Genomic DNA, 27,634 nt, shown 5'->3' with positions numbered 1-27,634 from the left:
CTGTTTGGTTCAGGGGAAGCGGCTGAGGTCTCCGCTCTGTGTCCTGATGGATTCGTAAGACGCCTGTCTGCCGCTCTCCCGGGCAGGCCTGTGTCAGGAGAGGCTGTTGTAGGGTTGCTGAGAGTACATGGCGCAATATTAGCAGACGCCTAGGAGTGGCCTCGTGTGAGCTCAGAGGCCGGGGACCTCGGCCCTGTGTGTCCTCCTCAAACAGTGGGCCTTGTTCCAACCGGGGGTGGGGCCCTTGTTGTTCCCCAAGGGGTGGGGCCGGGCCCCGTGCTCCCCCCGTCACACGCACACGCCCCCGGCTGTCTCCACTCGGCCTTCCTGTTGGGATGCCCCTGACTGGCGCTGGCTGCTTGTGTGGCCTGGGCTGCCCTTCCGGTCCCTCCCGCGTCTGCTCCTGGACTTTATCTCAGCACATCTCAAAGCCCTGGAGCCCAGGGTCAGCCGCAGGGCCTGGCCCAGTGCTGGCGTCTCGTGTTTACCTCGCCGCCCCTGAAGGTGGGCCCGTCTCACCGTGGAGGGGGTGATCAGCCCGGGGTCCTCTCCGTGTGCTTCCGCTCCAGCCTACCCCGTCCGTCTGCTCCCAGCGCCGTGGGTGGAGGGCGTGGGGCAGAGCCTCTGTGTGGAGGGCGTGGGGCAGAGCCTCTGCGTGGCTCCAGGTGTCTCTTCAGTCCACGGCACCGGATTGTGTGCTCTGCCGCCTCCCAGGCCACCCTGAGCACGGGCGCTTCAGGCTGTGCCTTGGATGGGACTGAGCCAGGCGTCAAGTGGCCGCCACCGACCCGGCTTCCCGGAGCTCTGTGGGAGCCGATTGTGTGGAAATGCCCACGGCCGTGGCTCCCTAGAGGAAGGTGGTGCCCACGTGGCACTGCAGCAGGAGGGGTCACAGCATCTGCCCGCCTGGCTGGCTGGGGTCTGAGTTGTTCTAGGGTCTCATTCCGAAAGTCGTTAGGTCCTGGGGGGCCTGTGAGCCATTGCTCAGCAGCGTCCCTGGGCTGGCCCTTGGTCGTGGGATTAACGCAGGCTCCAGAGGAGCCCTGGGTGTGGGGGGTGTGGGGATCAGTGTTGAGGTCAGGCCTTGTCCTCGGGTCCAGGGGAGAGGTAAACGTGCCTGGGCCTGCGTCCCCCCAGCCGTGGTCCTGCAGTGTGGGCTGGTGGAGCTTGGACTGCAGCCTCGGGAGCAGCTCACCCTCGGGATCTCCCCAGAGACCACCTTTCCGGCTCTCTGGGCAGGGGCCGCCATCACATGGCACTGACTCCTCAGATGGGTCTTGGCAGCATTTTCCATGTTCGTAGGTATCATGGCGGGTTCAAACCGGTCCGGGGACCTCAAGGATGCGCAGAAGTCCATCCCCACGGGGACCATCCTGGCCATAGTGACCACGTCTTTCATCTGTATCCTTGGAGGGGTGCAGACGAGGGAGGTGCGGGTTCCAGCCTCTGCCTGGGGGGAGACCCCCATGCCCTCCCCGGCTCAGCGCTGCGCCCTCGGCCACTGGCGTGTGACTTCCCGGGTTAGGCCGGGCTCTGACCACGTCATCCTCCCTGGGAGACGGGGCTGGGGCTGCTGTCAGGACCCCGGCTTCTTCGCCACTGTGTGATGCGATCGTAGATAAAACAGAAGCAGTCACCCTGCTGCCTGTGGACAGTGACGCGCAGCTGTGTGTGGTGTGTGCCACCGGCAGGCTGGGCCCGTGGGGCCTCTGGCTTCTCAATCCCAAGGCTGCCTCTTTCCAGCCAAGCATCGTCCCCTCAGCGAGGTCCCCTGCCGATCCCTGGCAGTCAAGCACCAGGCCAGGTGTGTCTCCACCACCCCAGGGCCCTGTTCTGTGATGCTGGACAGAGCCCCGGGAGGATGCGCTGAGGACACGGGGGACAGGACGTGCCCAGGATGGGACGGGGTGTAGAATGGTCCCTGCCCAACTGGAGCCTGGGGCCAGCGCGTCCCCCCTCCTACCCCACCCCCCGTACCTGAGGACACTGCACCCGCAGACCTGCCTTTCCTTGACGAGAGCTGTAGATCTCTCCTGCATTGTGCTGTTTGGGGCCTGCATCGAAGGTGTGGTCTTACGAGATAAGTACGTTTCCATCTGCAGTTTTCGTGCAAAGCCTGTCGTCTTCATGGGTTTTCCTGAGGACGAGTTTGACTTTGAAATTACATCGCCCTAGGACTTCATGTCCGTGTGCAGAGCTGAAGCTGTCCCGGTCCCAGGGTTGGGATCCCCTTGGTCTGACGTGTGTCTCTTCCACTGAAGCCTAGAGCCTGGGGAACCGTTCAGAGCCGCCTCCAAGCCCTGATGCAGCTGGGGGCACAGGCCCTTCCTGGGGAGGCCACAGGGGTGTGGATGGGTGAGACTTGGCCCTGGGAGACCCCCCAGCCCTGCTGCCAAGTGGAGAAGTAGTGGGGTCCCAGGCAGGTCGTCGCTGACCTGCATCCTCATGGGACGTGCCTGTCTGGCAGCCCCAAGGCCCTGGGGATCCTGGGTGGTCCCTGACTGAAGCTGATGCCAGGCTGGGTCTTCCCTGCTCCCAAGAGCGACCCTGAGGTGAGCAGGACCCGCTCCCCCGCTGAAGACCCTGCAGAGCATTCCGGCCATGCCGGGCAGAGCCTGGTGGAGGTTTCAGCCAACGGGGACTGGAGGCCAGGCCTCAGCTTTCCAAGGAGCCGCTCCCACCACACCGGGCCCCTCGGTGGGAGAAGACGTTTTGTCTGATTTAGGCACATTTCTGAAAACCGCCCACCCGCAGGTTCGGGGAGGCCTTGCAGGGGAACCTGGTCATCGGCATGCTGGCCTGGCCCTCCCCCTGGGTCATCGTCATCGGCTCCTTCTTCTCCACCTGCGGTGCCGGCCTGCAGAGCCTCACGGGGGCACCGCGCCTGCTGCAGGCCATTGCCCGTGATGGCATCATCCCCTTCCTGCGGGTGAGCCCTGCGTCCTCGGGGAGGGGACCCTGGAAGGTCAGGGTCGGGCTCTGTTCCCCTGCGGGATCCTCACAGTGCTGTGTGTGGGGCACATGCCTGCAGCTTGGACCACGTGGTGGTCATTCTGCCCCGGCCGTTGCTCTGAGCATGGGAGTGGTGGGTGGTGAGTGGTGGGCAGAGGCAGCTCCAGCCCTCCTGCCTGCAGGTCCCTCCGAGCGCAGCCCCGGGTGTGTCAGGAGCGGCTGTGAGGGCCCATGGCCTCGGGTCCAGACGTGCCTGGTCTGCTGTCTGGCCAGAAGCCCCCTGCCTGCCTGCCACTCCTTCCTCTGTGTGGCTGAGCTCTTCAGCCCGTGGGAGGTGGCGTCACCAGCCTGCAGCCAGAGTGTGTGGCTGTTCTGAGGATGGCACAGACGCCCGCATTGGGTCCTGTCTGTGTGCTGTGCCCAGAGCTGCCAATTGTGGCTCCTCCTGCCACTCGGGCCCAGGGGAGCTGTGGGAAGGTTGTGGATGGCAGAGCCGTCCTCGCCCATCGCTGGTCCCTCAGCAGGGTGCCGACTCACAGGGCCTTTGTGTGGTTGCATCTTGTCAGTCCCAGCCGGGCCTAGGGCCTGGTGTCCGGGAAGGGGACGGACACACAGACTCCGTGGGCCTCAGCTTCTGGGAGGTGAGGGCGGCCTGAGGGTGAGAAAGGTCACTACAGGGTCTGGGGAACCGTGAGTGCCCTGGAGACGCTGGTCCTGTGTTGTGTGGTCGGGGAAACTGAGGCAGGTGGGGGGTGGGCTGAGGCCACACAGGTTGCAGGCAAGCCCGGTGTAGACACAGCTCTGAAGCCTCCTGGGCTGCAGCCCTTTGTCAGGGCCTCTTCCCAGGCCAGCCGGGTGACGTCCCGGGGACCTACTGTGAAAGGCGGTGTCTACTGGTCTTTGCCTTTAAGACTCATCTGGGCTGGACCTGACCAGACTGCAGCTTCTCTCCTAAAAGGGTGGTGTCATCTGCCTCATGTTCCTGCCCTTGTCCCTGCAGGTGTTTGGCCACGGGAAGGCCAACGGGGAGCCCACGTGGGCGCTGTTGCTGACGGTCCTCATCTGTGAGACTGGCATCCTTATTGCCTCCCTGGACAGCGTGGCCCCGATCCTCTCCATGTGAGCCCCCGCAGGACGGGGACCTGGGGTTGGGTGTATGGGCCTGGAGCATGGGGCAGTGTGGACGGGAGGCCCTGCTCAGGACAATCAGTAAACAGGCAGGGCCAGCCGTGGGCAGTCAGGATCCTGCCGGGAAGGGAGTTGGGCCGGGGAAGGCAGGTGCCCAGGCCTCCAGGCAGGCGCCGGCCAGGGTCTGCCGGGGACAGTGTGGCTGAACAAATGGCTGCTGGGGAAGGGACAATGGCCCATCTCTTCATGGACCAGGCGGCCACAGGATGACTGGGGCCTGAGGGGGCCTGATTCGGAGTCAGTCTGAGTCAGCTTATGTACAGAGACACGGGGAGACAAGACGCAGGTGGGAGGGACAGTGATGACAAGGGTGGTCTCCCAGGTTGCAGTGACTGGGGGCTTGGAGGGGCCCAGCCGGCGCGTGTCAGTGTCTGGTCGTCCCTGCAGGTTCTTCCTCATGTGCTACCTGTTCGTGAACCTGGCCTGCGCCGTGCAGACCCTGCTACGTACCCCCAACTGGCGTCCACGCTTCAAGTTCTACCACTGGTGAGGCCACTCAGCATGGGCGTCAGGAGCCCTGCAGGCTGGGACACTGGGTGTCTCTGCCACTGGGGAGGCCGCTCAGCACGGGTGTCAGGGGCCCTGCAGGCTGGGACACCGGGTGTCTCTGCAAGGCCAGCTGCCCTGGGCCTGAAGACCCCAGGCGGGTCCTCGACTGTTCCTTTGCGGAGTAAGCCCCTGGGCAGCTGATGAGACTGTGGCCTCTCTTTGCCTCTGCACCTGAGGAAGGTCTCTAGTTACGAGGATGCCCAGGTGTCTGTGTGCCGCCTTGTACCTCCCGTGGTCAGCCGGCCCTCCCAGACTTGGGGCGTATTCCATCAGGGCTGTGGGTCTTCTTAACTCCCCTCCTTGGGAATCAGGCGCTGGGTGGATGCTGCAGCCATGGTGTTGCGTGCACAGCCGAGGTGCTGTGTGCACGCTGGGAGCTGGAGCTGTGTACTGGGTCTTGGAGTAGCGGCTCCCACAGGGGCCCAGGGAGCCACGTCACCCCTCAGAGGTGGTTGGGTGCAGGCATGGTCGTCAGGCATCAGTGACTGTTTTCCTGGTGTTAACAGAGAGTTTCACTGAGGGAGGGGCAGTGTCTGTGTGGCGTTGGGCCACCCCTGAGCCACTTGTCCCGCCCCCAGGACCCTGTCCTTCCTGGGCATGAGCCTGTGCCTGGCACTGATGTTCATCTGCTCCTGGTACTATGCACTCTCCGCCATGCTCATCGCTGGCTGCATCTACAAGTACATCGAGTACCGCGGGTAAGCACCATTAGTCCCCCTCACGGACCCAGCGCACAGGATTGCGGGCCTCTCTCACACTATGCCCAGGGCAGCTCCCTAGAGGGGCCTCCCTGGGGCCCGAATGTTGTGTGCCGTCCTGGGAGCAGCTGGGAGCACATGCAGGTGGGCTGTGCTGTGAAAGCCAGGGTTTCCCTCCCGCCCCCAGCCAGGCCAAGGTGCCTGTACTCGTGGACAGTGTCTCCAGCCTGGAGCTCTTGTCTCGTGCCGTCCTCAGCAGGCGGTGAGCCCATGGCTGACTATTCCTGCTACATGTCTCGCGAGGTGTCCCCAGGTTGTGCCTGTATTCACTCGGCAGCCACGGATGTCCTTCCCCGTGCCCCAGCGCCCACCCTCCCTCCCCTTGCACCCGCCTCCTTCCCGGGGTCCAGCCACTTCCCTGTCACAGGCCTTCTGCTCCCCACCCTGCGAGGAAGGCACCTCACGCATGCTGGACGTAGACCTCATTTCCTCCATAGCCACGGCACCCTCTGACCCCGTGGCTCCTGGGACGGGCTCCCTTGAGGGCAGGGGTGGGCACGGAGGCCTCCCTCCTTATCCAGGGACTTTTTCCGGCAGTCCTGTTTGCCCTGAGTCACCTGCCCCCAGAAGTCCCCTCTTTCCCAGATGGGCTGAACAAGCCCCCCACTTCCTTTCCCGCAGTGCCGAGAAGGAGTGGGGCGACGGCATCCGCGGCCTGTCCCTGAACGCTGCCCGCTATGCCCTGCTGCGTGTGGAGCACGGGCCTCCCCACACCAAGAACTGGAGGTGAGCACTGCCCGTGCCCCGTGTTCCTCAGATGCACAGGAGAGCCGTTTCTGAGGTTGGCCTTTGAGTGGGGACCTTGGAGTCTCAGGGGCCTCTTACCTTCAGCCGCTTGGGCATGGTCTGGGGTGTGAACACTGCCTGGTGCAGAGCGAATTGCACAGCTGGGGGCCTTGGAGCACCGGGGGTGTCCCTGCTGCAGGGCGGGGGTGTGGGGAGCCGGCCCCTCTGCTGGCACAGCCCTGGGCTTGGGATGGGAGAGGGTGGCTCCTGCTGAAGCAAAGGCCATCTGTAGGAAGCCTCTGCCCCTCAGGGTCTCAGCGGGGGCCTCAGGCCTGTGCCCTGGGCCAGTGTCCCCTCAGGGTCTTGGCAGGGGCATCCGGCATGTGTCCTGGGCCATTGTCTTACCTGTCCAGCATGTCACCTGTCCCACCTGTCTAACCTGCCTGTTCACCTGTCCTGCCTGGCTAGTGCCCACCTGTCCATCGGCCCTGCCTGTCCCACCTGGCTTGTGTGGCCTGTCTCACCTGTCACTTGTTCAACTTACCCCCACCTGTGTCATGTGTCTCCCCATCCCATCTGTGTCACCTGCCCCTTTTGTCACCTGTCCCGCCTGTCATATGTCCCCTGTCCCACCTGTGTCACGTGCCCCAGCCTTCCCTCCTGCCCTGTTGATGGGCTGTGTGCGGGTGTGCGGGTGAGTGTTGCCGTGGTAACAGCCGCCCCACCCCCGCTGCAGGCCCCAGGTGCTGGTGATGCTGAACCTGGACGCAGAGCAGGCTGTGAAGCACCCCCGCCTGCTGTCCTTCACGTCGCAGCTGAAGGCCGGCAAGGGCCTGACCATCGTGGGCTCGGTGCTGGAAGGGACGTACCTGGACAAGCACATGGAGGCACAGCGGGCCGAGGAGGTGGGCAGGGCAGGGTCTGGGGGCCGGGCCCCTTTCCCACCTGGGCTGCACAGGAAATGCGCCCTGGTATGTCCTCATCGTGATGTGTCAACACGGTGCCGTGCATGGCGCTGCTGTGTTTCAGCCATGGCGGTGGCTTTGAGCTCGGAGCAGTGTGCTGAGGCCTGGGAGTGCCAGCCACACCCCGGGACGCTTGGGAGGTGCTGAGGGCCGTTAGCTTTCCAAGGGCAAACCCTGGGACCACCTCCTCCCGCCGTGGGTGAGCCCCGTCCAGAGGCGCAGTCATGGTTCTGCTGCAAGCTCAGTCTCCTCTGCTGTTCGAGCTCACTGGGGGCCGCGTAAGCGTGATGCCCGTGTGCGGCCGAACTTCTGCCCACTCAGAGCTTTGTGGGGAGGGACGGGTGAGTGCCCTGCGTGTGTACCGTGCTGCTACAGTCGGCTCCCCCAGGGCATCGGGGCCTGAGACTTCATGTCTTCATTTCTCTGATTTTCAAACTTCTTATGGGAAGCTTCTCAGTGTCCGGAAATGGAATTATGACACCGTCAAAGCCCGTGGGGCCTGTCACGCCACCTGGAGTTACTTCTGTATTTCTCGCTAAAGCGGGGAGTTTCCGAGCGCCCACCTGCATGATTTTCATGCTGGGGGCACCTCATTCCCAGGCAGGGCTGGCTGCTGCCAGCGCCTTGAGCCTCCTTCTTCCCCCTCGTGTCTGTGGGAGTTTGTGGAACCTACACAAAGTGCCTGTTGTGGTGGTGTGTGTCCGAGGCCCCTCCCATGCGGTGCCCCCTCTGTCCTTGCTGTGGGTCGGGAGCCAGCTCCCTGCTGTCAGACCTGCACTGGGGCCTTGTGGGTGTGTCCAGGCATTTGCAGGTGGCCCCCCCCATCTATTTCTCTGCACAACCACAGCCGCACTGAGGCCCGTCCAGATCCAGGCCGGTCAGCCTAGGGGTGGGAACGCAGCTCAACGGGGCTGTGGGCGTGTGGACGGTGGCAGCCTCAGGTGGCGTGACCTAGGGCCAGGATCCGTGGAAGTAAAACATGGCCCCCGCCCCTCCCGCCACCTTGGCCACGTGGACGGCCGCCCTTTCAGGCTGCTCCACAGGGTCGCTTTTCCAGGGAAGACAGGAGATGCTCTGGGCCTTCCCTTTCCCTGACAGTGGCATCATGGCTCACCACGGGTTCAGGCGTTAGCTGCTATTGACTGTGAACCCGTGGATTTAGGTATTGTGGTTTTCAGGGGCATGTTCACAGTCCTGGTCCCCATATGTCCCTTTCCGTGTTTCTTATCCCATGCTGGAATGCTCTTAGGAGGAATCTCGGAGTTGGAACTGCCCTGATGGTGTGGATTCTAAGAATCCTGGCACCACCTGACCTCCCTGGAGGTGTGTGAAGGCGCGTCTGTGCACACGAGGGACAGGGCCAGGATTGCAGTGACGGGGGGACAGGGCCGGGATTGCAGTGACGGGGGGACAGGGCCGGGATTGCAGTGACGGGGGGACAGGGCTGGGATTGCAGTGACTGGGGGGATGACAGGACGGCCTGCCACGCTCTGCCACAGTCATCACTGCCATGGGAAGAGCTGCCCTCACTTTCACTCTCACGTCTAATGCAGCTCACAGCCAGATCCTCTCCGGCCGACAGCCCTTCGGCTGGGGGCTCTGGGGCAGCCTCAGACAGGAGCCCGCTCTCGAGATGGGGACCGAGCCCACCCTGCCCCCACTGCTCTCAGCGAGCCTTTAGCTGTGACTTAGCTGCATTGGTGGTGAGGGCTGGAGCCAGCTGCAGGCCCTGCCTTCCCTTGGCTGCCTCTGGGGTGCACTGCTCTGGGGGGCTGTGTTCTCCTCCATTGTGGCTATGTTAGTGTGAAATTAGAGAAATATGGGCAAATCTTTTTTTTTTTTACTTTTTATTTATTTATTTATGTATTTTTTGAGGCAGAGTCTCGCCTGTTGCCCAGGCCGCAATCTGCAATGCAATGGTGCGATCTCAGCCCACTGCAACCTCCACATCCTGAGTTCAAGCAATTCTCCTGCCTCAGCCTTCCAAGTAGCTGGGATTACAGGTGCCCACCACCACGCCCAGCTCATTTTTGTACTTTTAGTAGAGACAGAGTTTCGCCATGGTGGCCAGGCTGGTCTCGAACTCCTGAGCTCAAGTGATTCGTCTGCTTCGGCCTCCCAAAGTGCTGGGATTACAGGTGTGAGCCACTGTGCCCGGCCTGAGCAAGTCTGTAAAGCATAGAGTTTTCTCTAAGAAGCATGCAGCTTCGTGACTCATGCAGTCGCCAGAGGCTCACGCACGCCCTTGTGCTTGGTTCTGTGTGGCACTGATTGGCACGAAAGGGGTCCTAAGGTGCTGGCGTTCTTGCTCCCCGCTTGTAAAGGGCCCGCTGCCCTCTGGGTTGAGGTCTGTCTGCACGGAGGCCTCTGTGGCTGCCGCGCCGGGCTGGTGCGGGGACTTGTAGTAACAGGGCCCCCTGACACAGTGCTGAGTTCCTGCCAGGCCAGGGCAGTGCCGCGTCCCTCTGAAATGCTGCAGTTCTGCAAGGTGGTTTTCCCAACGGTGAGGCCGGAGGAGAGGGGAGATCCCCAGCTCCGACTCCTCAGAGCCAGCACGTGGGGTGAACACAGCAGCCGGTCCTGTGGGAAGTGGCCCCCGTGACGTGGCTCCAGCACTTGGAGACTCTCAGGGCCCCTCCAGTGGCTGTGTCCAAACTTGGCTGATCCTGAACAGCGCTTTCCCTGGGCTCTGGTCTCCGGCCAGATGGGGGCCCAGGAACAGAGAGCCTGAATTGCCCTGCAGAGGGGTCTCGTGGGGATGAGAAGCAGCCGCATAAAGGGGCCGCTCTGCAGCCTTTGCTGAAATAGCCGTGCTTCCTGCCGTCTTCCCACGTGACCCCTGATGCGGGCGCTTCCCGGCGCCTTCCTGCCCAGGGGCCGCTGTGTCCACCCCACAGCCTCCGCCTCCGGCTGGTCTCTGCCTCGCTGGGGCCCCTGCCTCTGCTCGCTGGCTGGCGCCCCTTGGGGGTAACATGTTCAGGCCTTTCCTGACCTAAGCAAAAGTCTCAAAGAGGAGCATATCTGCTGGTCCTGCACCCTGTCCCGTCTTGCCCCAGGCAGCTGGGCAGAAGGTAGAGGTGTCTGGAGAGCAGGGTGTGGGCGAGGGGTGCCTGAGGAGGAGCGGGGCTGTGGGAGAACATTGGGTGTTGTTTTGTGTATGAAGGGCTGGTGGAGCTCTAGGTGTGAGCCAGGTTAGGGGGTGAGGACACCAGTCAGGCTGACATAGGGGCCACTGGAATCTCGGCAAAGGAGGCAGGTGGTGGCTCTGGTCCCTGAGTGGTCCGGGGCTGCAGTGATGGGACAGAGACCACACGGCTCACAGCAAAGGGCGTCTATTCTCTCCCAGTTCTGGAGCCCGGGAGTCTGAGATGAAGGAGACCACAGGCCACGCTGCCTCCAGAGTCTCCTGGGAGGATCCTCACGCCTCCTCCAGCTCCTGTGGCCCCAAGGCGACCCTGGGCGCCGGTCACTCTGCCTCTGTCCATGCCTGCATGAAGCCGCCTCCTCCCAGTCTGAGAGCTCTTCCTGCCTTCATCCTGTAAGGTCATTTGTCAGTGGCTTCAGGGCCCAACTCTGACCCAGGATGCTCTCTCAAGATCATCACTTAATTACAGGGTTCTTCAATACATCCACAGAGACAGTTTTTTCAAATAAGCTCACATTCTCAGGTTCCTGGGGCCGGGATGTGGGTATCCTCTTTTTGGGGGCCACCATTCAACCCACTGCAATTGTGCTCTGGGCCCTAAAATTCATATCTGATACACGTGTACAGTATGTTCACCCCATCCCAGCGTCTCCCGAAGTCTCAGCCCTGCACAGACCAGCTGAGTCCCAAGTCTCATGTAAATCTCATCGCTCAGAGCTCCCAAATCTCATCCTCTGAGCATCCAAACCAGAAGCCAGTGAAATGTGGGATCTGGTCCATCCTGGACAGAACTGCTCTGTCTGTAGATCTGTGCAGGCAAGGAAGTGGTTATCCCAGAACGCAGCAGGGGACATCCGGGAGAGGCATGTTTGCTCCAAAAGGGAGAATCAGGCGGGAAGGGGCCACAGGTACCACACAAGGCTGAGACCCAGCAGGGCAGGCTCTGGGGTTCCAGGGCTTGAGGTTGCCCGAAGATCAGAGGGCGGAAGGCCTGTGTCCAACACGTGTGGCTTTAGTGCGTGGCAGTCCCTCGGCCACGCTTGTGCAGCCCCCCATGGAGTCGAGCCACTCAGACACCCCCAGGAGGAGACTGCACACAGCAGTGACCCCCGACCCCCCCGGGAGGAGACTGCACACAGCAGTGACCCCCGACCCCAGGAGGAGACTGCACACAGCAGTGACCCCCACCCCCCCCGGGAGGAGACTGCACACAGCAGTGACCCCCGACCCCGGGAGGAGACTGCACACAGCAGTGACCCCTGACCCTGGGAGGAGACTGCACACAGCAGTGACCCCCGACCCTGGGAGGAGACTGCACACAGCAGTGACCCTCCCCCACTGCCATTGCTCTTAGGGTTGCTTCATCCTGGACCTCACGGCCTCTCTTTAAAGAGTTGCTAATTTGACCCTTTTTCGGGTGTTTCTGAGGCACCAGGTGTATGAACCTGGCCCAGAGAATCCAAGTGAAGTGGCGGGTGGGTCTAGGATGTTGTGGATCACCTCAGAGAACTGCCTGGCGTTGTGTGCCCAGAGCAGCCCTCCACATCACCTGCACATGCATCAGTCGCACCTGCTCTGTGTGTCTCTCCCCAGTGTGTGAGCGCGCGTGCACACACACGCACACGCACACGCACACAGCGGCCTGGAGCACCGCAGCACATCATTGAGCTTTTGGGCCTTCCCTCCTGCTGGGTCCACGGAGCTGGTGGGGGTGCTCTGGCCACCGTGGGTGGTGGGTGTGGGTCTGTGCGCCCCGCTCCTTCTTGGGGGGCCGTAGCACTAACTTGTCCTGTCTCCCACAGAACATACGGTCCCTGATGAGTGCAGAGAAGGCCAAGGGTTTCTGCCAGCTGGTGGTCTCGTCCAGCCTGCGGGACGGCATGTCCCACCTGATCCAGTCGGCTGGCCTGGGCGGCCTGAAGCACAACACAGTGCTCATGGCCTGGCCTGCGTCCTGGAAGCAGGAGGACAACCCCTTCTCCTGGAAGAACTTTGTGGGTAGGTGTCGCTGGTGGCCCCTTGGCATCCCCTCACTGTCCCCTCTGCATCCCTTCACCGTCCCCTTACTGTCCCCTCTTCCTCCCCTCAGTGTCCCCTCATTGTCCCCTGTGTCCCCTCACTGTCCCCTGTGCATCCCTTCACCGTCCCCTCACTGTCCCCTCTTCCTCCCCTCAGCGTCCCCTCACTGTCCCCTCTGTGTCCCCTCACTATCTCCTCAGCTTCCCTTCACTGTCCCCTCTGCATTCCCTCACCGTCCCCTCACTGTCCCCTCAGCTTCCCTTCACCATCCCCTCACTGTCCCCTCGCCATCCCCTCGATGTCCCCTTGCATCCCCTCACTGTCCCCTCGCTGTCCCCTCGCTGTCCGCTCGCTGTCCCCTCACCATCCGCTCACTGTCCCCTCGCAGTCTCCTCGCCGTCCCCTCGACGTCCCCAGGCCTGTGCGCTGTCAGGTCCCGATGGGCCTCGAGGCTGCCGGCCTGAGGGTGTGTGCTCCGAGGCTGTGGAGGGCTCTGGCCCGGGGAGCGGCCATCTGAAAGTGTCCAGGCACTCCCTCCCCTTCTCCCAGAGCCCGCGGGGGCTGGGGGAGTCCCTGGGCGCATGACCAGCAACTGAACTCTGCTGTGAGTCTCTGGCTGGGCCTTGGAGGAGCTGACGGAGTGAGGGTGGGGGCTTTGCAGGGACGCCACTCACCTCGCCGTGCCCGCCTCTGCGCCGGCTGTGAGTCCCGGGGGAGGCCAGATGCTTCCGCCGAGGCCCGTCCCGCACCCTGGCCTCAGGTGACCTGCGGACGGCCGCCTCTCTCACAGACACCGTCCGCGACACCACCACCGCGCACCAGGCGCTGCTGGTGGCCAAGAATGTCGACTCATTTCCGCAAAACCAGGAGCGCTTCAGCGGGGGCTGCATAGACGTGTGGTGGATCGTGCACGACGGCGGCATGCTCATGCTGCTGCCCTTCCTGCTGCGCCAGCACAAGGTGGGGTGCGCCGGGGACGGGTGGGGACGGGGACTCACCGGCCGGAGCACGGCTACCCCACACGCCGCGGGCCGGGCAGGCTCCTCCGAGGACCCGCAGCGACGCCCGCCCCGTCTCCAGGTGTGGAGGAAGTGCCGGATGCGCATCTTCACGGTGGCCCAGGTGGACGACAACAGCATCCAGATGAAGAAGGACCTGCAGATGTTCCTGTACCACCTGCGCATCAGCGCCGAGGTGGAGGTGGTGGAGATGGTGAGGCCTGCGGCTTGAGGGGAGGAGGTCGGAGGGGAAGTGGGGAGGAGGTGGGGGTGGAAGTGGGGGTGGAGGGGGAGGGCTGTGGGCCTCGTGAGGTGGAGAGGGGGATGGGGAGGGCTGTGGGCCTTGTGAGGTGGAGGTGGAGGTGGGGAGGAGAAGGTGGTGGCGATTGTGGTGGGGACTGCCAGGCCTTGTGGGGTAGTTGAGGAGGCTTGGTTTTGGAATCGTCAGGACACTGCAGAGAGCACAGAGCCCCGTGTGTCCCTGTTGACACCTCGTGTAACCTGGGCGTGGGTGTTGCCCTAGAGCCGGCGTCGGCGTCTCCGTGTCCCCCATGGTCTCATGTCCTCCTCGGCCCGGGGCCCTGTCCAGGACCTCACACCTCAGTGGTATTGCCATGGTGGGTGCACCTCTGAGCACCTCCCGTTTTGGGTGCTCTCCCCAGATGGGCTCAGTCCCATGGCTAGAAACCACACGTCAGCAGTTGGGACTGGGGGAGAAGGGCACTGGTCAGAGTGAGGCCAGGCCGCAGCCATCGTGTAGGACAGACAGCCCCTCAGTCAGCTGCAGGTGGGGCCTGGACAGAGACTCGTCCTGTCCTTCAAGCCTGGAGAGGACGGGGTTGGTAGGCGGAGGCCTGACGTGGGAGTGCTTGCTCCGGGCCCCCAAGCATGAAGCTCTGGACCCTGGGGGTCTGGTGGGCCCCTTGTGCTGGATAGAACCATGCTATTGCTCCCTACCAGCCCACCCGGATCCACGGCTGTGCCTTCCCCTGTGGTCCTGCTGGCGGTCCTGGGACTTTGTGGGTTCTGACCCCATGTGGATCACACCAACAACACTGGTCTTGAAGTCAGAACCCGCAAAGTCCTGATTTCTTCTGGCTCCCGTGACCCCAGCGCACGGTTTTGCAGGCCCTCGGTGGCCTGGACTCCTGGAGGTGGGTGCTGGGAAGACATAAAGCTGGATAGAGACTGTCATGCTGTCCCCCAGGAAGCCATCTGTGCCCCTGCTGCAGCCTGGGAGGTGCGGTCTCCCCAGCCCCCCAGCCCCTCAGCCCCCCAGCCCTGGGTATGGCAGAGGCCCCAAGCGTCTGCTCCTGGTTGGTGTCTGGCTGTGAGGCCAGGCATGGCTTCGTGCCCCGCCGACAACCTTCTGTGTTTCTGCGCCAGTTCCCGTGGAGCTCGCTTGTCCCGTGGGGCTGCTTTTCCTCTTGCCCTGTGGGACCTTTCCGAGGCCGAGGCCCGGTTTTCCGCCCAGTTTTGTACACTGGGCTTAGTTTGCACGTGGCTGTGTCTTCGGGGACGACGGCTGGAGTTTGTCTTGCTTGGACAAGGCTTTGCAGGTTCAAGGTTGTAGGGGTTATTATTGGTGCTAATAGTTGTATGAATAATGTTATTTCCAAGTCATAAAACCACTTAGTAAAATGGTAACAAAATGCTGCCTGGGAGAACCAGCCCTGCCAGGGGCCCAGGTGGGACGGCCATTGGGGCCCAGAGGAAACAGGCAAAGTGAGCCCATGCCCCCTGCCGCACCCCCAGCCGCACCCCAGCACCCCCGTGGTGCCAGAGGCAGCTCACCAGCTCCTGAGCAGGGGTTGTTAGCTCTGAAGTCCGGGAACCTGCAGCTCCCAGCACCCCCGATGCTCCCGGCCACATCTCTGGCAGGGCTGGTGCTGCCCACCCCCCCGTGGCCCTGGCCCCAGGTACAAGTGTCACCTGGCTGGAGAAGGGTGTGTGGGCCGCTGCCATTCAGTCTGGCATGCTGTTTTTTTTTTTTTTTAATTTTTGAGACAAAGTCTCACTCTGTCCCTGAGGCTGGAACCTCCATCTCCTGGGTTCAGGCAATTCTCCTGCCTCAGTCTCCCAAGTAGCTGGGACTACAGGTGCGCGTCACCACACTTGGCTAATTTTTTTTTTTTTTTTTTTTTTTTGTATTTTTAGTAGAGATAGGGTTTCACCATGATGGCCAGGCTGGTCTCAAACTTCTGACTTCAAGTGATCCACCCGCCTCAGCCTCCCAAAGTGTTGGGATGACTGGTGTGAGCCACTGGGCCCGATCTGGTGTGCTGTTTTAAACACTGGTGCTTAACAGGCACAGCTGCTCCCAATTCCCATGAGCCAGGTGCAGCGGGTGAGACCCAGGGGTCCCGCACGGTGGGTACAGCGGGTGAGACCCAGGGGTCCCGCACAGGTGGACGCAGGGGTCCCGCACGGCGGGTGCACCGGGTGGATGCAGGGGTCCCGCACGGCGGGTGCAGCAGGTGAGACCCAGGGGTCCCGCATGGCGGGTGCAGCAGATGGACGCAGGGGTCCCGCATGGCGGGTGCAGCAGGTGGACGCAGGGGTCCCGCATGGCGGGTGCAGCAGGTGGACGCAGGGGTCCCGCATGGCGGGTGCAGCAGGTGGACCCAGGGGTCCCGCATGGCGGGTGCACTGGGTGAGACCCAGGGTCCCACATGGTGGGCGCTGAGGTTGTGCTGTGGCTTCTCCATGTGTCCTGGGTGGGTTTCCCGTGGTGCCGAGCCCCCCTGAGCATAGACAGTGACACCTGTGGGCGTGGATTCTGCAGCCCCACGGGGCCGTGCCTTGCCCTGAGCTGCGTGCGCCGGGTTGGTTTGTGACTGTGGCCTTGTCCTCACAGCTGCCCTTGTGCCCGGTCGGAGGGTCCCGGGGAGGGACATGAGCAGAGTGTGTGTGCAGCGTGACTGCCCGTTGTCTCACACCTTCCTGGCCACTGGGCGGGGGGCCTGAGAGCCAGAGGGGGCCTGTGGGGCCCGGGACACATGGCCTCTCCCACCGCTCAGGGCAGCTCAGTCTCTGGGTGCCGGGGTGGTGGTGGAGGAGTCATGGTTCTGTGCACACCGGGCTCACTATGTGCTTGGGAACTTTCTAGGTTGAAAACGACATTTCTGCTTTCACCTACGAGAGGACACTCATGATGGAGCAGAGGTCACAGATGCTGAAGCAGATGCAGCTGTCCAAGAATGAGCGGCAGCGAGAGGTGCGTGGGGGCCGCGGCCACAGAGACAGGCTCTCCGAGAAGCACAGCCGGCTTCGCTGAGTCTTTCCTGGGACGCTCTTGCAGCCCAGGAGGGTCCTCCAGGGAGCATTCCTCAGGTGCTGCGTCGCAGTCTCAGCCCCCGGTCCGCGTGGAGGTGGCAGAGGCCCTGCGGGAGCACAGGAGTAGGGTCAGAGCCGGAGCGCGTCAGCCTGGGCGTGCGGGTGCCTGGTTAGAGGAGCGGCGGCCTGCCAGAGGCACGCTCACGTACAGGAGGGGACAGGGCCGGGATCTTTGAACTTAGCTTTTCTGCCTGAGCAGCGATGTAGGCAGGAGACGTGGGGACCCTCCCCAAGGGCAGTGCCCTCTGACAGGGTCAGCGGCTTCTGAGCCAGATGAGTGCCTGCATGAGTGCCCACATGAGTGCCTGCAGCTTCTTACGATGGCTGCTTCGTCTCACAGCCTGAAACCCCAGAGCCCCTCAGCGCCCTTCCCCACAGCGTGCACAGATTCTGTCCTGTCCAAGACCAAGTGGGAGGGGAGAGTGAGTGTGTGGGGAGGGAGGGAAGTGAGCTGGAGAGGAGGTGCCACCACACCCGGCCACCAATGCAGACCTGCTCAGCCTCCGCACATGGAAGCTGCTCGCCCAGCCGCAGAGGCTTGGGCTCCGTGGGTACCTGTAGGCTGCTGAGGATGTCCAGGTGTGTCCACCTGAGCTGGGCTGGGCCCCGTGGCCACTGTGAGACCCTGAGGGCAGGCGTTTCTGGGGTCACTTCACACCGGAGGATGGTGTGGGGGTCGCCTGGTAGGAGGACGCTCAGCTCTGTGAGGTCACGGCCCTGTGGGGTCTTCGTGGCTCCCACCAGGCTGGCATCACACGCGTGTCTGTGTCTGCAGACCAGGTGCAGGCGATGGTTTTCTGAGACTACAGTGACAGCAGCGGCAGGGACAGAGGCTTTGCCTGCCCTGGGGCCTCGGCCTCAGCAGGAACCTGCAGTACACGGGTCTGTGTATGGGGCCATATGCGCTGCCAGCCGGAACCACTAAGCAGTGACCACCCTCTCCCCAACAGAGAAGCGCGGCTCTGCCCGCTCCCAGACCCCGGGAAGGTCAGGGTGGGCACAGATGTGGGAACCAGGGGGGATGCCCAGCTTGTCTGTGGACAGAGACCCCTTCCACGGCGGCCCGGGCAGCCAGGAGTGCTGGGAGGACCCACATCCTCTGTTTCTGTCCAGGCCAGGTCCCTGATCTCCAGCAGGGTCGCCCTGGCGTCACAGGGGTTCAGCCCAGGTCCAGCCAGGAGCAAGAATCCACCCACGGCTTGACGGGAAGTTCAGTGTGGAGAGTCAGCAAATGCTGAGCGAGGAGGGACCGGGGGCGGAACGGCAAGCTTGAGCTCGAAGGGCGCCTGCTGGGCCAGGGCGGGGTTGGAGGTGTCGCTCCTCTGCAGAGGCCGGGGTTTGGCTGAGCCACTGTGCAGACACTGGCTGGGCACCCTCTGGTGCCCTACACGGTGGCCCTCAGGGCCAGGTGGGCGGCGCTGGCTCTGGCGAGAGCGGGCAGCCCTTGGGCTCTGGTTTCGCGTTCAAGGCCACGGGAAATTTAGGCCGGGCCGGGCTGTGAGGTGGCTGCAGGGCCAGCCACAGTGAGTAGAGGCCTGGGGCCTGCTGTCCATGTCCAGAGAGAGAGGCAGCCCCAGGCCCTCCCCAATCTGTGTCAACCTCTTCCCTTTCTGGAAGGACTGGCATTCAAATTAAGCTTTTTTATTTGGAGAGGAAGAACCTGGTCCAGTGAAATCACTCGGGGCCTTTGGCTTTTTAAATCATCCTGGGGCTCCGGACTCCTGATGCCTCTGGGAGGAGCGGCTCCCCCGGGCTGCGGCACAGACTCAGGCAGGGCTCCAGACTCCCGATGTCCCTGGGAGGAGCGGCTCCCCCGGGCTGCGGCACAGACTTAGGCAGGGCTCCAGCCACGATGGGAGAGGTGGCCATTCCGGCACATGTGTAAATATCACTTCCAAGGTGGCACCCGTGTCTGGGAGTTCCCACTGGCCTCCCCTTCAGACTGGCCACAACAGCAGGAGGGCGTGAAGGGTACAGGGAGGGAGGACCCCGTGGAGGGTGTTCAACCACCAGGGACTGTGCCGTTGGTGCGATCTCGCAGTGAGGGCACCACTTCCCCTTCGGCGCCTACAGCGAGGGGCGGACGGTGTTCTCATTTTCCTCGGATTGTCCGAAGTGACCCATGGGGCCGGCCCTGTCATTGGCCCCAGCGGTGCCCCACAGGGTGCCGTCAGCCTGGCTGGCCCCCAAACATCCCCTGGCTGGTCAGACACAGCCTGCTTCCCTGGGACAGGGCCTGGATGCTGGCACGGCCCCACCTGCCCCGAGCCTCCCTGAGACAAGGACGCCTGCGTGCCGGTTGTGTGGGCGAGCGGGTGGTCTGGGGCGAACACAGTGTGTGTGGAGCCCCGCCAGGTGGGGGGGAGACTCTCCCAGCACGTGTCCCCTCCTGTCAGCACGGGGTCGTGGGGCCTTTCTCTCCAGTTCAGGGCCAGGGCGGGACGGTGAGGGGGTGAAGATGGGAGGAGGAAGCGAGCGTTTGGTCGGGAAGCCTGGGAGGAGGGAGGCAGCCGCGGGGGCGGCACAGGGCCCGTGTGGGAAGCCAGGCTGGTCCCGGGTCAGGCACGCAGGGCCCTTCTGGTTTTGTGGGCTGGCCTCGCCTCTGGCCTGGCGTCCTGGGTCGTTCTCGCCCGGGGGAGTTTTGAGACTAGCTGGTCTCAACGAATCCCGGGCCCGCCAGGCCCAGCTGATCCACGACAGGAACACTGCGTCCCATACCGCAGCAGCAGCCAGGACCCAAGCGCCGCCTACGCCAGACAAGGTGCAGATGACCTGGACCAGGGAGAAGCTGATTGCCGAGAAGTACAGGAACAGAGACACCAGCTTGTCTGGGTTCAAAGACCTCTTCAGCATGAAGCCGTGAGTGTCCGTGCATGTGACAGATCCTGGCAGTGCTGACCTGACAGTGAGGACAGAGTCCCTTCCCTGACCACTGAGGAGCTTTGGGGCAGCCCCGCAGGGCAGCGGGCCCGTTAGAGAATAGGGAGCCGCCTGAGCGGGCACTGAGGGGTCCTGCTGCTGCCAAGGCCGGGCCCTGAGTTCGGCCCTGTGGCCAGGCACTGAGGGATCCTTCTAGTGCTGAGGCCAGGCGCTGAGGGATCCTTCTAGTGCTGAGGCCAGGCGCTGAGGGGTCTTTCTAGGACCTAGGCTGGGCCCCAGTGTTAACCACACAGCTGGGTGCCAAGTGGTCCTCCTGGTACCTAGGCCGGCCCTGAAGTCAGCCCTGCAGCCAGGCCTGCTCTGCTCTGCTGTGCAAGCCTCACTACAGCAGGCAGATGAGTAGTGGAGGCGAGGAGGCGTGTGCTGGCGGGCATGGAATTCCTGGCCTTCACCCTGTGGGTAGTTCAGGCTGCTGTCAGGCCCCAGGGCCTGCCCCACGCCAAGGCTCCCACTTGTGGCCTTGGGCTGCGAACACCAGGGCTGGACAAGGTCCTTGGGGGTGTGGGTCTGGTTCTGCAGACGCAGCCTCTGAGTCCCAGGGTGACAGCACCAGAGACACCTCTCACCTGGGGTTGGAGCCAGATCCTAAAGCTGGATTCTCAGGAAGGACTGGGGGCTCCCAGGCCCTGTGGGGTGGGACGAGGTGGCGTTCTCCGGGGCAGCCGTGATGTCTGGAACAGCCCCGGTGCTCACTCCTGAAGTCAGTAACGCACTCTTGTTTTTCTCTGCTGCATAGAGAATGGGGAAACCTGTAAGTCCACTCGCTGCTACCAGGTTGCCTCCCGGGCCCGGTTGCCCTGCATGCCTGTGTGTGCGTGGCCTGTGTGTGTCTGTGTGCGTGTTCCAGGCCTGTGCCTGCCCTGTGCACGCTGGCCTGTGTGCATCCGAGTGTGGCCAGAGCTTACCTAGCGCTGCCGCGGCTTCCACATCAGTTTCCTGTTGTCTTTGCTCCCCTCTGTTCACGGTGGTTCCAGCACACACCTGAAGCCTCTTCCTAAGTGAGGCCCAGGAACTGAGACCTGGGAGGTGGCCGAGCTGCTCCAGAGTGGAGGGGAGGCGTGTGCCTCGTAGGGCCCCGTCAGTCCTTCCACATCCTTCTAGGTCGGGTGCCAGCTGAGTTGCGCCCCACGTGGAATGCCTTCCCTGTTAAAGCCGTACACCCTGGGGATTGACGGTTCAGTCTCCAGGCGGAGAGGGTTGCGGATCAGTTCTCTGTGTGGTCGGACCCTGGAGTGGGAGCTGCCTGCGTCTGAGCTCTGGGGTGGGTGGGAGGGAGCACCCTGGACGGACCCCCAAGCTGCTCCCTGGGAGTCCTCGACGCTGTCTCTGTCCCCTGCCTGCCCCTGCCAGTAACCGCCTGGGCCGTGTTTTCCTTGTGGGCAGGCAGTGCCTGGGGCCTAAGTGAGGAACGCCTTGGCTGAGTGGCCACACTTCCCTTTTTATCTTTAACCCTGAAATCTGAATTAATCAGACTCGAGAAACTGCAGCTGTGTGGGAGGCGTGTAGGGAATCCCTGTACTTCCTGCTTCATTCTGTGAATCTGAAAGTGCCTTCAGAATAGCGTATTAATTAAAGCTGCAGAATGAGGACGCAGACCCAGGAGTAGGGTTTGACACACACGTGCACGCACACTCGGGGACCTGCAGTGGCACCTGTGCCTCCTCCCAGCACCAGGGCTTGCCTCTCCTGGGCCAGGGCAGGGGCAGGTCCCCACAGGCCTGTAGGGTCAGGAGAAGGTGGGCCAGAATGGACGACACGTGGGCTTTGTGTTCACGTGGGGCGTGCGTTTGGGACGGCGCTGACTCTCCTGGCCCAGCAGTTCCTTGGGGTTGGGCTAGGAGAAGTCCTCTGAAGATCTGGAGGTTGGGCCGACCTCTTCTGGGCAGTGCAGGTGTGAGATGTGCGCAGCTTACTGTGACGTCACTGGGAGCGCACTTAGGAATGTCTGTGCATTTGTGTGCATGCTCGCATGTACCTGTCAGCACACCTGCAGGTGGACATGTACCTGCCTGTGTGCACGTCTGCGTACATGTTAGTATGCATGTCTGCACATACTATGCATGTCTTACATGTTAGTGTGTCTGCACCTGTTTGTGTGCACATTATGACTGCACGCCTATTTGTGTGTGCATGATAGTGTGTGCATGTGTTTGTGTATTAGTGTGACTGCATGCCTGTGTGTACATGTCAGTGTGTCTGCATGTATGTGTGCGTGCGTATACACATTAGTGTGCTTATCTGTGCCTGTGTCTGCAGTGGTCCTCCTTGCTGTGGCAGCCGGCATGCTCCACCAGCAGCCAAGGGACAGGTCCCTGCTTCCCCCAGCACTCACTGCTGTAGACATGCTGCCTTCTCCGACCCCCCTTGCCCCTGGCCTGGTCTCACTTCCTGGCGTTGCTCTTTGTCCCCAAACACACTGGTAGTTGTGGTCTATCCAGAAGTCGAATTCAAAGTTCCAAGTTCCTGTAACGAAGGCCCCTTGACTGTGCTGTGGACAGAGACCCCATCTGTAATTAGACCAAGCTGGAGAGGAGATGAAAGGCCTCTCCGTGTTCCTCCTGGAAATTGGTGGTTGTGATCAGGTTTATTTGGCTTAAGGGTCAAGTGGATCAAAGGGCGTGAGCCTGGACAGCGTCCGCGGGGCCTCTCCGTGACCCTGCATGGGCGGCCTCTGTCTGTCCGCCGCCGCCCCTCTGCGTCCAGGGCACTGGTGACCTCCCCAGGGGGCCACGGTCACGACTGTGCTGACTGCAGCTGGCCTGAGACCCGCTCTGACTTGCAGGTCCACACACGGGCCGGGTTTTTCCAACACAGAAACGCGAGTGCTCCCCTAGGGCTGCCCTCTGCCGGCGTTTCCCGAGGTGGCTTCCTGGAACGCCAGTTCTGCTGCGGTTTCGGGGCCTGCCTAGGGAGGGGACCGTGGGGTAGAGGAGGGAGGTAAGCTCTGTCCCACAGGGGCCTGAGCACTGCACAGCATGATTCTGCAGTGTCCCCAAACCTGCTTGGCTGGGGAGTCTCCTGGGGGGCCGCGGCCGGGCCCAGGCTGCCAGGGACGCTTTGAGACATGGACTGGCCACGGCAGCTTCGGAGAGCAGACAGGGAGGGCCATGGAGCAGAGCTGCGTTGTCAGTGAGGACGGAAGGCCGGGGCTGGACGGTCACACAGTGGAAGTGCTTGTCCTTTAGCCCTTGGCCAGGCAGGGGCAGGGTGGGCTGTGGGAGGGGACCCCAATAGTGGCCACTGTGAGCGCCTGTGCCTCCAGCTGAGTTCTCGGCAGACCCTGCCCCCCCGAGAGCTTCAGCAGCGATGGCTGCACAGGCCGGGGGTACCTCGGGGCCTTTCCTTCCTGAGCTTCTGGGCCCTGGACCCAGTCGTATCAGGACCCTCGGAGAGGAGAGGAGAGGAGAGGACGGGAGGGGAGGGGAGGGGAGAAGAGAGGAGGGGAGAGGAGAGGACAGGAGGGGAGGGGAGAGGAGAGGAGGCGAGAGGAGGCCACGTGTGCTCAGCCTGACGGGTGGTGCTTGGCAGCGTCTGACACGGGGTTTAGGGGCAACGCCATGAATGTCAAGAGAAATGTGTCAGCCTTGAAGGCGTCAGGCACACGGGACACCCAGACGGTTTCCACTCTGTTCTGCCTGCTTCGCAGACGTAGATGTAGTTGAGAAAGCGCTTGTTGTTTGTGTTGTGTGACTAGCCCTTAGAAGCCTGGCAGCCTTAGTGTGCTGAGTTCTAGGTGCCTGGAGGCCAAAGCTTCCCACTGCTGAACAGCCGCCCCACTGCAGTCAGCGCCTCTCGCTCGGAGCGGCCGCCTCTGCATCCTTCAGGGTCAGAGGAACCGCCTGATCCTGACTCACACAGCCCTTTCCAGTGCGTGTAAATGTGGCTCATCAGGGCTCGGCTCAGCCTCATGTCCAGAGCGTGGGGCGCACCTGCCGCCCGCTGACCGTGCCCACCTCCCCCGCAGGGACCAGTCCAACGTCAGGCGGATGCACACGGCTGTGAAGCTCAATGGCGTCGTCCTCAACAAGTCCCAGGATGCACAACTGGTCCTGCTCAACATGCCAGGGCCCCCCAAAAACCGGCAGGGAGACGAGAACTGTATCCTTCCCCGCAGTGTGCCTGCTGGGCATGTGGGCATCCCCTGGCGGCTTCTCACTGAGACCTGGGATTGTGGGTCCTGTGAGCGAGACTGGCTTCCCACCTCTCCTTCAGCCCCAGGCCCTGGGAGCTGCGACTGGGATGCAGTGGGGCTCTGAGGCCAGTGGTGACGGGGCCAGAGTTGAGGCCAACCCTGCATTGGTGTGGGAGAGGGAGGATCCGACTACAGTACCAGCCCCACTGTCTCCGGGTGCTCAGGGCTGCCCTGGGGCTGGGCGGCTCCCTGTTGTGCACCCCCACAGCGGCTGTGCATCGTGGGACCTCTGCTGGGGCTCGGCCCCACCCTGCCCGGATGATGGTGGGAGGTGAAGAGCCCAGCTCGGCTTTAAGGCCCCAATTAGCCGCAGCTTTGGGAATTTGTGCTTTGTTGGGAAGGAGAACTCCGCAGTGCATCTGGGCGTATTGGCACAGACAGGGCGATGCCTGGCACATCCCTGCCAGGTCGGCACCAAGAGCTGGGGCCAGTGAGGGCATGTCCTCCACGGGTCCTGGTCAGGAGCTGTGGCCCAGGTCCCCTAGAGACTGGCAAGGACCCAGTCCTTTGGCTGGGGTTCCCTGTCGTGGGGTCAGCACCGTGGGCTCTGTCGCTGTCTCTGCTCATCCTTCCTGTGGCCACGGTGCTCCTTCTCTTTCCTGAGCACCGGCCTCTCTCTCCCCTGCCTTGCCTCTCTGTGCCCGGGGGTCTCTCTAATCCCCACCCCTCTTCTCACCTTGGCTCTGGCTTTCACAAATCAAATCTTAGCTAACTAGGAAGAGGATAAAACCTCGCTCCCAACACGATTTCAGCTACACACGCCCAGGTGAGATCAGCTCTGGCCTTAACTCTGTTGACCACAGACATGGAGTTTCTTGAGGTCCTGACCGAGGGGCTGAACAGAGTCCTCCTGGTCAGGGGTGGCGGCCGGGAGGTGATCACCATCTACTCCTAACGCCTAACAGCGTTGCGGCACGCTGGGACGGGCACGGAGGACGGCGTGGGTGGCCTGCACCTGGGCTTGGCCCAGGGAAACAGCAAACACACCTGTCCCCCAGTGATGCCACCCAACCTGCCCGTGGGGCTTCCTACGGAAGTTTCTAGGCCCGTCACCTGGGGCTCTCCTGTTCAGTAGCCTTAAATGACAGGCTCAACCAGCAAGGGCGCGGCTGGACGATTTCCTTGCGTCCGAGGGCAGACACTGCTGCAGGAGTGACCTGGATGTGGCCGGATCTTCTCGCAGGTCACAAGATGCCAGCGAGCCCTCGCCTTGGTTTCTGGAAGTTCTTTTCTTGGCTGGACTTACCCAGTGGTTAGGTTGCATTTCTACCCCATCCAGAACATTCTTGGAAGAGCACCCGGAGCTGAAGCTGTCCCTGGTGATGAAGGTGAAACGTCAGCCCTGGCCGTGGCTCCGCTCAGGGCCCCGGTCACCTCCGAGTCGCTGTGTTCCTTGACTGTCTTTGTGTTTCTGCACCTCAAGGCAGGGAGGCTGGAGGACTCTGTCCATGCCCGTGTCACCCTCGTGTGGGAGCATCTGGGCTCAGCAGGTCCGCGTTTCACGAGCTGAGGTGTGGGCTGGGGCCATCTGGAAAGGGAACTCAGCTTTTCTGGAATATGGTGGATCATCTGTTGTGTGTGTGGTGAACACGGTGTGGTCGTCAGGGCCTATGCTCCAGGAAGGAGCCCCCAGTTGTGGCTCTGCCATGCCGGGCTGTGTTTGTAGCCATCTGAGTCTCCATCCGCCTTCAGAAAACCAGCCACTTCTTTTCATAAGCACTGACAGGGCCCAGCCCACAGCCACTGCTGCCGTCAGTGCCTCGCACAGGTGAATGCACTGAAACCCAGGGGCACACGCACACGGAGTGAACACCGAGTTCCCTATACGGCCCATGACAGCCAGGACTCTCCATCCCACCCCACCCCAGGAGCACGGCACATGGTTCAGCCTCTGAGCCGGCTCACACGTGCCATCCCCACCCGGGCGCTCCAGGGAAGGTGGACACGGCCCCTGCGTGGGAGGTCCTCGGGCAGCAGTGGCGCCTGGCGCCGGATCTGTCTGGCTGAGTCCTGGGCGTCCCCTCCATGGCCTGTGCCTTGCGTGGAGGTGGCGGCGGCGGCACTGAAGAGATAAAAACTTTCAAGGGCCCAGCACACTTTGCACTTCCGCTGTGAGTTTGCTTTACAGGCTGTGGTCACATTTGCAGACTGCGAGCAGTGGCACCGACTTGGGCCTTCCTTTGTGTGTGGCGTATTTATTTATTTAAACACCCCAGGGAGTTACATGGTAAGGAGGTTGTCTATAAAGAGCTTGCTTCTATACTGGAGGCCCCAGATGGCCAGGCCTCGGGCTGCATCCGGTTTGCACGGTCTCCCGAGGGAATCAGCCCCATCAACGAAGTTCGAATCAGGGCAGAGGCTGCACTTGTGCCTCCAGACAGTGGTTTCCGCACCAGGCTGGCGTTGCTGTAGAGTGACGGCTGCCTAGAGCATGTCCCGGACATCACAGCGGGGCTCAGCAGTTCCCGCAGCCTCTGCCTGCCTTGGCTAAGTGTGAGTTAAGCAGCAAAACTCTCCTCCGTGTATGAATGGGGCCAGCAGGTCCTGTGTCCCCTGCACCTGGAGGAGAGCAGGCTAGAGGCACAGTGGCCGCTGGGTGCTGGCTCTGAATGTCGGTTGGTGGCTGGAAAACAGCCCTGTGTGCTGGATGCCTCTGAGGGCCGCTCAGTCCTCCACACCAAACGGCTCGTGAGGGCTCAGCTCTGCCTCCACCCTGGGCTGCAGCCTCTGCAAGCAAGCGACAGGCATCCTTTCTGTTATCAACTCCATGTAACCAGTAACTACGGCCATTTATAATTGACTCCGTTTCCTTTTGTAGGTTTCCTGTCTTTGTTCTTTGTATGATTTTGTTAGTAGAAAAATAAAGTCCGATGAAATCTGAGTATGCTGAAGAATCTCTCGAGTCTCATTCAGCATAAAAGTTAGGCGACTGGAGAAAATGTACTAGCCGCCCCTTCTCTAGCAGCAGCGTCAGGGCTGACCAGCCACAGCCAACGCAGGTGGCTGGACAGTGACCACATGAATCGGACGAGGGCTTCTACATCATGTCATCAGCTTGGAACTGACCTTACCCCAAACTTCCTAGTGCTGCATGTTAAAATGACCCAATCTATGTATTCATTTTTGAGACAGTCTCTGTTGCCCAGGCTGGAGTGCAGTGGCGCCATCTCAGCTCACTGTAACCTCTGCCTCCCGGGTTCAAGCTATTTTCCTGCCTCAGCCTCCCGAATAGCTGGGATCACAGACATGCACCACCACACCCAGCTAATTTTTGTATATTACTAGAGATGGGGTTTCACCATGTTGGCCAGGCTGGTCTCGAACTCCTGACCTCAAGTGATCTGCCCGCCTCAGCCTCCTAAAGTGCTGGGATTACAGGCATGAGCCACTGTGCCCAGCCATTTGATTTATAATTTATATAAGGATGGAGGCACCAGAGAGTTGACCTGAGTGGGGACAGCACGTTCTAACACGCGGTGAGATGCCACCTCACGCCTGTGATTGGCCACAGCCAAAACAGTGGAGAACCATGGTGAGGACGTGCGGAATCGGACCCCTCTTGCGGGGTTGCAGCCACATGGGAAGGGCCTGTGGTTCCTGAAAGTGCGAGACACAGAGCTGCCCCTTCCCCAGCAGGTCCACTCCTGGTGTGTGGCACGGCCTCAGGAACGGGTGCACGCAGGTTCACTGCAGCCAAACTGGACGCGGTCTGAGAACATGCTGAGTCCATGCAGGCTGTGCCTGCTGTGGGCCTCACCCAGCTAGAACCAGGAGCCAAGCTTGGAAGCCTCTCGCTCTGGAGGAAGCTGGACACAAGGGGTCTCACGCTGCGGGACTCCACTTAACGCGAAATGCCAGAGCGGGCC

General features: G+C 62.1%; 1 protein-coding gene across 1 annotated transcript in view; it reads left to right on the top strand.

Moving 5' to 3' along the window:
- SLC12A7 (solute carrier family 12 member 7) overlaps positions 1–26,659 on the top strand; it is a 57,147-nt gene extending 30,488 nt beyond the window's left edge. The window contains exons 10-24 of the mRNA XM_025388747.1: positions 1,303–1,401; positions 2,027–2,084; positions 2,755–2,929; positions 3,953–4,071; positions 4,528–4,626; positions 5,268–5,387; positions 6,069–6,173; positions 6,910–7,078; positions 12,086–12,281; positions 13,093–13,262; positions 13,383–13,514; positions 16,410–16,517; positions 19,317–19,495; positions 23,541–23,674; positions 24,572–26,659. Of these exons, the coding sequence (XP_025244532.1) occupies positions 1,303–1,401; positions 2,027–2,084; positions 2,755–2,929; positions 3,953–4,071; positions 4,528–4,626; positions 5,268–5,387; positions 6,069–6,173; positions 6,910–7,078; positions 12,086–12,281; positions 13,093–13,262; positions 13,383–13,514; positions 16,410–16,517; positions 19,317–19,495; positions 23,541–23,674; positions 24,572–24,663 (1,955 nt within the window). The 3' untranslated portion in view covers positions 24,664–26,659. The remainder of the gene's footprint in view (positions 1–1,302; positions 1,402–2,026; positions 2,085–2,754; positions 2,930–3,952; positions 4,072–4,527; positions 4,627–5,267; positions 5,388–6,068; positions 6,174–6,909; positions 7,079–12,085; positions 12,282–13,092; positions 13,263–13,382; positions 13,515–16,409; positions 16,518–19,316; positions 19,496–23,540; positions 23,675–24,571) is intronic.
- The last annotated feature ends 975 nt before the right edge of the window (positions 26,660–27,634 follow it).

The sequence above is a fragment of the Theropithecus gelada genome, chromosome 6 (assembly GCF_003255815.1).
Source record: "Theropithecus gelada isolate Dixy chromosome 6, Tgel_1.0, whole genome shotgun sequence".
Taxonomy (NCBI): Eukaryota; Metazoa; Chordata; class Mammalia; order Primates; family Cercopithecidae; genus Theropithecus; species Theropithecus gelada.
The sequence above is the reverse complement of the archived record's forward strand: the minus strand, read 5'-3'. Positions and strand labels throughout refer to the sequence as shown.